At 61.4% G+C, this 11,221-nt stretch overlaps 1 protein-coding gene across 1 annotated transcript in view; it reads left to right on the forward strand.

Annotated features, from left to right (window-relative positions):
• COL4A2 (collagen type IV alpha 2 chain) overlaps positions 1 to 8,210 on the forward strand; it is a 117,874-nt gene extending 109,664 nt beyond the window's left edge. Inside the window, exons 40-47 of the mRNA XM_081815516.1 lie at positions 1,766 to 1,882; positions 2,410 to 2,571; positions 2,685 to 2,783; positions 3,125 to 3,271; positions 3,430 to 3,546; positions 4,133 to 4,324; positions 5,399 to 5,685; positions 7,243 to 8,210. Coding sequence (XP_081671642.1) covers positions 1,766 to 1,882; positions 2,410 to 2,571; positions 2,685 to 2,783; positions 3,125 to 3,271; positions 3,430 to 3,546; positions 4,133 to 4,324; positions 5,399 to 5,685; positions 7,243 to 7,500 — 1,379 coding nt within the window. The 3' untranslated portion in view covers positions 7,501 to 8,210. The remainder of the gene's footprint in view (positions 1 to 1,765; positions 1,883 to 2,409; positions 2,572 to 2,684; positions 2,784 to 3,124; positions 3,272 to 3,429; positions 3,547 to 4,132; positions 4,325 to 5,398; positions 5,686 to 7,242) is intronic.
• Positions 8,211 to 11,221: the final 3,011 nt, after the last annotated feature.

The following is an 11,221-nucleotide window of genomic DNA, read 5'->3' on the forward strand; positions in this document are numbered from 1 at the left end:
TGGGGGTGAAGGTCTAGGGTCAGTCCACCAGCACATCCCCACTTGGGGGTGAGGATCTAAGGTCAGTCCACTAGCGCATCTCTAGTTGGGGGTGAGGATCTAGGGTCAGTCCACCAGCACATCTCTAGTTGGGAGTGAGGATCTAGGGTCAGTCCACCAGTGCATCTCTAGTCGGGAGTGAGGATCTAGGGTCAGTCCATCAGCACATCTCTAGTTGGGGGTGAAGGTCTAGGGTCAGTCCACCAGCACATCTCCACTTGGGGGTGAGGATCTAAGGTCAGTCCACCAGCGCATCTCTAGTCGGGGGTGAGGATCTAGGGTCGGTCCACCAGTACATCCCCACTCGGGTGAGGATCTAGGGTCAGTTCCCATGACTTTGAAGTCAGGTGCCTGCATGTGTGTTCTTGCTCTGCCTTTTGCTTGGTGCGACCACAGACATGGCTTTCTTTATAAATTGAAAGTAGAAACACACCTTCTGGGTGTCAAGAGGATTCAGCGAGTTAATACAGATGAAGCTCTTACACACAGGAGCCCAGCAAACATGCTGGCTTCTCTAGAAGTCCTCAAGGCAGCATGTTTTCAGAGGGTCCTGCTTGTTAGGGGATCTGCCCTCTGGAAGGGGTCAGGGCACGCAGCCATGGGATTCGGAGGTGAGACCCGGGACAGAGGGAGGAGAGAGATGTAGGTCCCACGTGGTGCATGCCATCCTGACCGTAGACAGTGCTCACGACACCCCCACGACTGCTCTCCATGTGACAGTGAGTGTCGACAGCTGACGCGCACCGCGTGCTGTTCAGGCTCCGACCCTGGCAACGGGGAACATTACAGTTTCCACCGGGGCAGAAATCACCTCTCTTATTCCCGTTTATACCTCGGTGAAATGCCTGCTCCAGAGTTAAGTGTCCGATAACTATCTGTTCAGTAAGAATACTGTGACCCCGGAAGTCCTCCTGACCTCTGCTGCGCTGTGTGCCCCAGAGCGTCCCTGGCTTACCCCTACTCATCCCTCTGCTCGCTGTCCGTGCAGTGTGTTTCTCAGAATCCTTATCGCCCCTGCTGGGGAGCCCTGCACTCCATCCCAGGGACCTGGGACGTACGGGCTCCCAAACTAGTGGCCCTTTTTAAAGCAGCTGTGAACTTTGAGGTCCTCACCCTACACAGAAGCCGCAGCTGCCCCATGACCTGGTGGCTTCTGTGCCCGCCGGGCCACAGACTCGGCCATGATCGGGGAAGGGGACTCTCCGCTAGGACATCCCTGTGGACACTGAGCTGAAACAAGGGAGCTCAGTGGGGACTCCAGGGTTCCGCCCCCTCTGCTTGTCTGGAAGGGACGCCAGTACTGATCTGGGATCACCAGATCTTGGGGAGTGGGCAATTGGCAAGGACAGACTGTGAGCAGTGGGGACCCACTCCGTAAACCTGGGGCCCAAGCTACTGAAGGGTGGCCGCAGGGGGACTGAAAGCATCTGTGTGGCCCAGAGGCCTCGTCCCACCAGGACTGGAGCCTCCTGTCCCAGCACCAGGGCTAATGAGCAACAGAGCCAACCTCTCAGGGCCACGCGCCATCCACAAGTAGCCACATCGCTGAGCTCGATGCGTGGGGGCCTCTGGGCAGCAGGAGGGGCTGGTGGCCTCCCCGGACCTGGCCTCGGGCACTTCCCGGGCCCTGCTCTGGGACAGGAAGTGGCGGGGTGGGGGCGGGGAACCGTCGATCGAAATATTGGATGCTGATGCTCAAACGGACTTCTTCTGTTTCCCTCCCAAGGGGAACGAGGCCCAGTCGGGAGCCCAGGACTTCAGGGCTTCCCAGGCATCACCCCCCCTTCCAACGTGTCTGGCTTCCCCGGTGACAAAGGGGCGCCGGGCATATTTGGCTTGGAAGGTAAGCAGGACTCCCATTTCTGCGGGGGCAGGAGCTCGTGGGGACCGGCTTACTCTGGGGATGGAACAGACGTCGTTTCCACCTTGAGGACATTATTGTGCGAAGTGAAATAAGGCACACACGAAGGGACGAGCGCTGTGTGAGGTCCCAAGAGCGCTGAGATCCACAGATGGAAGGGAGGAAGCGTGCCGGGGCTGGGGGAGCTGGTGGAGAGTTGCTGACTCCTGGGGACGGAGCTTCAGTTTGGGAAGACGAGAAAGTTCTGCAGTGCAAGGTGGTGATGGCCACTCAGCACGGTGGATGTACTCAGTGCCCCTGAACCACACACTTAGAAATGGTTAACATGCCAAGTTTTAACGTACATATATGAAGAAAGTCGTCCGGTGTTAGACTGGCCAAAGACTCCCCCCAAACAGGTGACCTTGCGCCTGGTCCCCTGAGCGCCTCCTGCAGCACATCCTGGTGCCGCGTGGCCGAGCCCGCGCCTTCCTCCCGTGTAACTTCTTTCTTGTGATGCACGTCAATAGGTTATCGAGGTCCCCCCGGGCCGCCTGGGCCTGCCGCTCTTCCTGGAGGCAAAGGAGATGTGGGGAACCCAGGAGCTCCAGGAAACCCCGGGACCAAAGGATGGGGCGGGGACCCTGGGCCCCAAGGCCAGCCCGGCGTGTTCGGTCTCCCGGGAGAGAAAGGTAACAGCGCCGCCCTAGGGCTCCTCGTCTTAGGGAGGCTGGCGGCACCGGTCAGAGATGGCTGGAGCCCCCAGCCAGACAGGTGAGTCCTCCGTGTCCTGCTTACCTTGAAGGGCCCAGAGGGGAGCCAGGATTCATGGGAAACACAGGCGCCACCGGGAGTGTGGGCGACCGAGGCCCCAAGGGACCCAAGGGAGACCGAGGACTCCCAGGTAAGTGGCCATTCATACACCTGCAGAGCCCGTCTCCAGTGAGCTGCCACCAGGGGTGGGCCTCGGGACTGTCCCTGCCCCTCAGGCTTGGGGACCCCTCTAAGGGCTCCCTCGGTCATGGGGACCTGCCATCACCCCCACTGGGATGTGGTAAATGACACGAATTGCCAAAAGGGCTGAGCGACCTCTCAGATGGGTAGTATCCATCTCGTCTCTGGAGAGCAAGACGGTTCCAGAAAGCTCCACCATTGGATTCAACGGATAAAACAGTGGAATACAGGTCAAAGCAAGAAAGCCCAGGGGTTCTCCTGTGCCAACTGGGCTTTCTTTTCCCTTTCCAGGTGCCCCCGGTTCCATGGGATCCCCTGGGATTGCAGGAATCCCCCAGAAGATTGCCATCCAGCCGGGGCCAGTGGGTCCGCAGGGAAGGAGAGGCCCCCCGGGGGCACAGGGAGAGATGGGGCCCCAGGGCCCCCCAGGAGAACCAGGTGGGAGCCGTGTTGCAGAGCAGCCAGGGAAAGGCTCTTTCTCCTGTTTGCTTTGTTTTCACTTCGGTTTTCTGGCTGAAAAGCCTTTGTTCGGCAGCAGTGATGCCGAGCATCGTCACTCGTCCCTGCTAGTCACACTCATTTCTGTGGCTTGGCAGGTTTCCGCGGAGCTCCCGGGAAGGCAGGGCCCCAGGGCAGAGGTGGTGTGTCTGCTATTCCTGGATTCCGAGGAGACCAGGGGCCCACGGGACACCAGGGGCCGGTGGGCCAGGAAGGTGAGTGGTGGATGACGAACGGACTGTGGTATTTGGGGAGGGAGGAACGAGCACCGAGACAAGCAGAGAGGACAGGCCGAGGGGGGCGGGGGCGGGGACGTCCCATGAGGAAGTGATGACAAGTGAGGGCGTCCGCGGAGGAGAGGGGTACAGAAAGCCAGGGTCAACCAGGACCGCGGATTCTGAACATTTGAAGGGACGTCCTGCTGGAGGCAGATTGGACATTCTGCTGTGCTCTGGGGACAGAATCGCCCCTGGGCAGGTATCATGGCGGGACGAGTGCCCACGTGTGTAGAGAGCTGCCTGTCCCGGGAGGTCCAGCCAGGGGGGCCTGGCTCTCGGGGCAGAGGAGGCCCGTGTGTTGGGTGGGGGCCCTTCTGCCTCCGGGTGTTGCAACCCCTGGCCGCTGGTTCAGGACGCTGGTGGATCAGGTCGTCCGCAGGAGGCTCTCGGCCTGCAAGGGGCAGAGCCAGTGAGGGCCAGGCTTCGGGGAGAGAGCGGACAGAGGCCTCAAGAGGCAAGCATGTCAGCCACACGCCAAAGTCCACACGGCAGCTGAAAGGCGGCCACTGTCTCTCGGTTCTAGGGGAGCCGGGCCGCCCAGGGTCCCCCGGCCTGCCGGGCATGCCCGGCCGCAGCGTCAGCATCGGCTACTTGCTGGTGAAGCACAGTCAGACGGACCAGGAGCCCATGTGCCCCGTGGGCATGAACAAGCTCTGGAGCGGGTACAGCCTGCTGTACTTTGAAGGCCAGGAGAAAGCCCACAACCAGGACCTGGGTAGGTGGCGCCGCTGAGCCCCGGCGAGGTTCGTGCAGGCGCTCGGGGGGCCGGCTCGGGGGGCACCGGGCCGTCCACACCCCGGGGCTGCAGAAAACACTAAAATGGCCTTTGAAACCTCTAAACCTCAGGTCAGGGCCGCAGAGAGTGCGCGGCAGCAGCCTCCTTGGGCTCCAGCATGCCCGCCTGGGGCCGGCCCCCCGCCCGGGGCTGGCCGCACTCCCCCCGAGGCCACCAGCGGCTCCGGCAGGCTCTGAAAGCAGGCTGGGGCCAGGCGGCGCCTCACGCAGAAGCCCCGGGAGAGCAGATACGGATGTGTGTGCACATCTGTATTTAAGTGAGCCTGGTCGCCAGAAGGAATTAAAATGACTTCCGGGCACACAGAAGGCGTGCGGCAAGCCCCAGCTAGAAGCAGGGCTGTGCGGGGAGGGTGCCTGAGTCTGTGGATCTGTGGCGGGACGGTGGTGGGGAACCCATCAGGCCGAACCCGGTGGTCTGTGCACATTCCTGTCGACACGTCCTGCCTGCAGACTAAGTCTAACGGAAACGACAACGGGGCCAAGGCGAAGCGAGGACAGGGCCTAGGCCGCAGCGCTGGGCCAGCTTGCGGGTGCCTCCCCGTGGGCTCTAGGCTCGGGCCATGCCTGGGAGCCCGGCAGCCGGCTCCGCTCAGTCCTCGCTCTGGCCTGCCCTGTACCCCGGGCGGTGAAGTTTCCCTGGGGTGGGTGCGGCCAGCGGCCCTTCTGGGAGGGCCCCTCAGGGTGGGCTAAGCCAGGCCCTCGTCTGGGATCCCATCAGGGGATTCATGGGGCTGGTGCGTTAAGACCCCCACCACGGGGTGCTCGTTCATAAAAACCCGCTCCCTGACAACCCGGCCCGGCGCAGAGGCCTGCGTGAGAACTTCTGGAAGGGCAGGGCTGAAACACCAGCGGGGTCTGCTCCGAAACAAGGAACTGCAGAACCCTGGCTCGGTCCCGGTCCCCGGTGCAGGTCGGAGCCCCGCCAGGGGCCCCAGGGCCTGGCCAGGCCAGGGGAGCAGCGTCCGCCCCGCTCAGCGGTGACCCCTCTCCGCAGGGCTGGCGGGCTCCTGCCTGGCTCGGTTCAGCACCATGCCCTTCCTATACTGCAACCCCGGGGACGTGTGCTACTACGCTAGTCGGAACGACAAGTCCTACTGGCTGTCCACCACCGCCCCGCTGCCCATGATGCCCGTGGCCGAGGACGACATCAGGCCCTACATCAGTCGCTGCTCTGTGTGCGAGGCCCCAGCCGTCGCCATCGCTGTGCACAGCCAAGATGTCTCCATCCCCCACTGCCCAGCTGGATGGCGGAGTCTGTGGATTGGATACTCCTTCCTCATGGTATGTGGTACTTGCCCACTTTCTCTCTGAGCGTGGAACTGGGTGAAAATCTAGTTCCTCTCGCCAACCACACCCTGCCTGGGGAAGCAAGAACAGCTGCCTTTGTAAGAATAGCCACACAGGACAGTTGTTCAGGTTGTGCACTGCACAAGGGCACCTGGCCCAGGGGATGTGAGCTGGAATACAGCCTGCGCTTTTGCCTGCACTTTGCTAACTGAGCCATGTTCGGCATGGGTGCCCCCACCCAGAAGGGGCCCATTAATTTGCCACCAGGCCTTTGTGCAGGCCATGATCAGGATAAACTGGGCTACCCTGATGGCAGCCCTCAAGTTTTCCTGCTTACTCCGCCATGGTAGGGAGAAAGGAAAGTCCATGACCCTGTAAGGTGACCTTTGAGGACAGACAGAAAAACCCCTTTTGGTTGCACGTGACCATCAGGGAGCCTCCAGGCCCGAGGAATAAGCTGTGGCCCTCAGATCTTTTAACCTGCATTGGAAATTCAAATATGAAAACTGAGCTGCCCCCTTGCAGAGGAGTGAAGTGGTCCCAGGTCTGAGGCTCCCCCGCAGGGCGTTCGTCCTGACCGCCGCCCGACGGCTCCCTCCTTCCCCGCGTGGCCTCAGCTCCTTCACACCTTGTGTGGCAGGCGGCGCTGCTCACCCAAGCGGAACACGGCGGCTCTGGGCTGGGGGGCCCCTGCCTACTGTGAGCGGGACACTCCAAGGCTTTCTGTTGCCGTGGTTTTGTGTAGAGAGGCTCCCTGCCCAGCGCGTCCCAGGACAGCCTTCCTTGCCCCCACAGCCTGCAGCGAGTCCCCTCCCGTTGCACATAGCCCGTGCCTCCGAGCCACACGGCGCGTGTCTACATGAGCCTCCAGTGGGCCCAAACCAGAGCTATGCCATTCATGAGACCCAGAGAAAGGGTCCCTGTGACGCCAGGCCCGCCTCCCGGCAACAGCCTCACCATCAGCTCAGGCGCCCTCTGATGGGAGCAGTAACGGCCACACGAGTCACAGGATGGTTAGCGACAAGTCAGCAAGGGGGGTCAGCAAGGGGGGGTTCTCCAAACCGCTCCCACGCCCTCTGCACGCGCACAAGCCGCGGAGGGGCTGGAGGGGCCGCTGTCTTTGCTCCTTATTTCTACCTCACCGGCCTGCCAGGCTGACCCACACGCTGACTGTATTCTTCCTTTTAAAAAAAAGGTCACATTCTGGTATCTCTCCCGCCAGGCAAACACCCCTTTCTTTGAGTGGGTGATGCGGGAGACGGTATTTCCCCCCAGATGAAGTCCGCCGCGTCCACTGGCCATAACCCGCTTCTGTTCGGGTTGTCACTTAGCTGCATATCGTGGGCGTGGGCTCATGGCCCTGGACCCGCACCTGCCGCGTGCGCCCCGGGCCGCCGTCCGCGGGCTCCACCCCGCCGCGCTCCTAGCATTGAAGAGCGCGGCTCGGCGGGCTGTGTAGACCAGGGCAGATGCTCCAGAGCTGGGGCGCGTCCGAGGCCCCGGGCTGTCCCGGGGGCGCACTCACGGCCCTGCCCCGTGTCCCCCGCCCAGCACACAGCCGCCGGTGACGAGGGCGGCGGCCAGTCGCTGGTGTCGCCGGGCAGCTGCCTGGAGGACTTCCGCGCCACGCCCTTCATCGAGTGCAACGGGGGCCGCGGGACCTGCCACTACTATGCCAACAAGTACAGCTTCTGGCTCACCACCATCCCCGAGCGGAGCTTCCAGGGCTCACCGTCCGCCGACACGCTCAAGGCGGGGCTCATCCGGACGCACATCAGCCGCTGCCAGGTGTGCATGAAGAACCTGTGAGGGGCCGGGCGCGCTTCTCTCCGGGGCCACGCGCAGCCCGGGGGCCACTTTGGTGCTTGCTCTTAACTCGTTACCTCAGAGGACGCCCCCAGACGGATCTTGTTCTTTTCTTTAAAAACCCAACGGGAGGGCTTCCGAAGGAATTCGGCACCGGTGCTTCTACCAAGTAGCCCCTTGCAGCGCGCAGGTGCCGGCCCCCCTCCCCGCCGTGGGGGGCCGGCCCCTGCCCAGCACCCGTGTCCAGCCATACATCGCGTGCTAGGCGTCGCCACCTTCTTCATCTGCTTCCGAGCGCCCCGCCACCGACCCGCATACTGGACCCACTTAACAGGGTGGTGCAGACAAAGGAAGCCTGAACTCCCTGCTGCGGTCCCCACGGCCGGTCTCCGGCCACTCTGCGGGCAGCTCTGTTTTCTCCCAAAGACCACCGATGTGACTTTGAATCCCCTCAGGAAGGCCAGGGGTGCCTTTTGTGTTAAAAGCCTTAGATCGTCCGCACGAGCTCCCCTCCCCCCACGTCCTTACAGACCACCGGAAGCGGAGACCTTCTCAGCACCTGATGTCAGCCACGCCACCGGCCGGCGCACTCGAGAATCCTCGGCCCCAGGTGGCCCCGGGGATTGACCCTCTGTCCTTGGTGACTTGTATGCCTATGACTTAATCTAACCTCTGTAACGACCACAGAATAAAAGTTGGTTTTGAGCTTTTTATACCCCGAGTGGCTGGCTGCCTTCATTCGTGTCCGGAGAGCACAGGTGGCCGGCACGAGCCCTCCCCCCGACCCCGCACTGCATTTGGGCCCTCGAGCCTGCCGTGGGTGAGCCGGGCCCCCCGCTGCGCTTTCCCGAGTTCCCGCAGACCTGAACCCAAGTCTGTGGCCTGCCGTTCACTTCTCAGGGAGCCGTGTGTGTTCAGACACCCCAGCCACCACTCGTGGGCATTGGGAGGATGGTCCCTGCGGAGACGCACTTGCGAAGTCACTCAGTTCTCACCCAGAACCCCAGAGCAGCTCTCCATATTTCCAAGAAACCTCCATGCACATTTCTGGTTTCAGTTTCTCTGCAACCTGGCTGGTCTTGGGAGCCCAGCTCAGAATTTATTGTTACCCTTTAAAATTCAATCTCATAGTAAACTTTTCTAAGAACAATTTCCACATCATAAAGTAAGTTTTCCGCCTGATGATGTCATTTGAAATATACCAGCAACCACCTTGATTCGCACTCCCCCAGAAGCTGACCAGGACAAGGACTCTGCACAGGAGGGTTATTCAGGGATATGAGTCCCAATCAGGGAATGGAGGGGGCCCGGCAGAGTGAACCCAGGAAAGAGGACACCTTCCTAAGGGGGTTACCGCCAAGGGGAATTTAGGGCTCCGTCCTGTGGGCACCCACCGAGGAAAGCCACAGAAGGAGCCTCGGCTTGTGCAGCTAAGGCGCAAAAAAGGGACGTTTCCCTCCACCAGCTCTTGCCCCTCATGGTCAGGAGTTGTCTGGGACTGTTCGGTCCCTTGCGCTCCCAGGTGCGCGGGCTGAGCGGCATCCCAGGTGGAGGTGCGCTCCCAGGTGAGCAGCATCCCAGGATCCCAAGTGGAGGTGCACTTCCAGGTAAGCAGGATCCCAGGTGGAGGTGCGCTCCCAGGTGAGCACGTCCCAGGTGGAGGTGCGCTCCCAGGTGAGCAGCATCCCAGGATCCCAGGTGGAGGTGCGCTTCCAGGTAAGCAGGATCCCAGGTGGAGGTGCGCTCCCAGGTGAGCATGTCCCAGGTGGAGGTAGTGGAAAAGCAGCAAAGCTAATGTAAGGTGCCATGGGCTACACCTGTATGCAGATGGTTTCCATAGCAACAGCCATAGCACCCACGCCCCCCCCCACCACCACAACCACCATGGAACGCGAGGCTTGAGGCCAGGATTTGAAAGATGCCCAGCACCGCCCGCCCCCAACGAAACTCACGGAAGCAGCTGTTTATTCTGGACTCCAGTCCCCACGATCAAGGGGCAGCCTCAAAGTGTGTCCCAGCCCTGAAGATTGCAGCTTGGTTTGGGGGTGATGCCAGGAAGGACTCGGCACTGGGAACCCACATCCTCCCTAGTGGGTCAGAGCCCCCAGTGGCTCCTGACGCCCTCCCCATCTGCAGACTGAGCCTTGCCTCCCTTCCACAGCTCGAGTTCAGGAGCGAAGGGCAGCTGGGGTGGAGGCCAGCTCCAGAGGTGGGAGTCGTGTGATGACATAAACTGGCCTCATTCCAGCTATTTCCAGGGGCCACCTGAGCACAGGGGTCAGGGTCCAGCCTCTCTGTGCTGGGACTGGGGGGACCCATGTCCTTCCCGGAGCTGACTTGCCCCTAATTCTACACTTAGAAGGCAGGGTTACTGCAGAGCTTCTGGAAAGGGGATTCTTGCACCTGGATTATGGGGACTCTGGGGGGTCTCCCCCGTCCCCGCACTGCCCTCCCTGCCCCAGGCACAGGAACCGCCCCCCCCACAGAGATGTGAGCATGCAAGTGAGGCCACCAGAGGGTGAGGCCAAGGGAGGAGGGTGGGAAGTGCCCCCGGAGACGTACACACACTGTGTCCTGGGGCTGACGGTGTCCCCTCCCCAGGCCAACCCACCCCGCTCGCCTCGCCCAGACGATCAGCCCCCAGACACTGCTTCTAGGCCTTCCCGGTGCAAACAACCCGATGTGGGGACCCACGGGGCACCCCTCTGGTCGTGGGCTGCAGGTGCACAGCCAACCCGACCTTGCGAGGGAGGACACGTCAGCGCACGGAATGAGGCGCGTGAAGCCGAGTGGGGTCTGTGGGGAAACCGGGTGCTGTGTGGAGGGTTTGCTGGACACCCGGGTGCGGGTTTTCCTGGCACACAGGCAGCTCTGTCGAAACCAAGTTCAGAAACGACAAAGTTGTACTTTTAAGAAGCCAGCCTTGCAGCCTGGGACAAGGGGGAAACAGGGCTCCAAGCACCCGGGTCACAACATTCCCAGACCGAACCATCCCTGCCGTTCCTGAAACATCCCTGCCCTGCACGCCGCCTCAGGGCACCTGGAAACATCCAAGGAAGAGATGCCATTGAGGAGGTTTCCATCGTGCAAGGACAGTGGAGCCCGGGGAGAAAATCCGCGGTGGCGGCTCTGAGACCAGGTTAGCCGAGCAGTCATGTTTGTGCAGAAGAAAAGAAGGAACGGGGCGCCTGGGTGGCTCAGTCGGTTAAGCGACTGCCTTCGGCTCAGGTCATGATCCTGGAGTCCCTGGATTGAGTCCCGCATCGGGCTCCCTGCTCGGCGGGGAGTCTGCTTCTCCCTCTGACGCTCCCCCATCTCATGTGCTCTCTCTCATTCTCTGTCTTAAATAAATAAATAAAATCTTTAAAAAAAAAAGAAAAGAAAAGAAGGAACGTTCGAGGTCGCCAGCTCAAACCCACATCCAGCCAAGAAATCCCGTGTGTCTCCGCCAGCTGGCTCACCCACCCGAGCGACCTGACGCTTCCCCAGCGCTGACCTGGCTCCTGGCGGGCCCACTCGGTCAGAGCTAGGACCCCGCGAGTAGGCTGGGACCAAAGAACCCGGCTGGTGTACGAGATCCACTTGAGACACAGCCCAGCGTGACGTCTATTGTTAGGACAACGATCAAGGAAATGCTTCCATGCGGTTGATGGAGAACGTGCCGTCCCCGGGCAACCCCCCAGAACATGCGGCCCCTCAGGGACACAAGCTGGAGGTGCTCGGA

Source organism: Leptonychotes weddellii, chromosome 3 (assembly GCF_054177405.1).
Source record: "Leptonychotes weddellii isolate Sample4059 chromosome 3, ASM5417740v2, whole genome shotgun sequence".
NCBI classification, from domain to species: domain Eukaryota; kingdom Metazoa; phylum Chordata; class Mammalia; order Carnivora; family Phocidae; genus Leptonychotes; species Leptonychotes weddellii.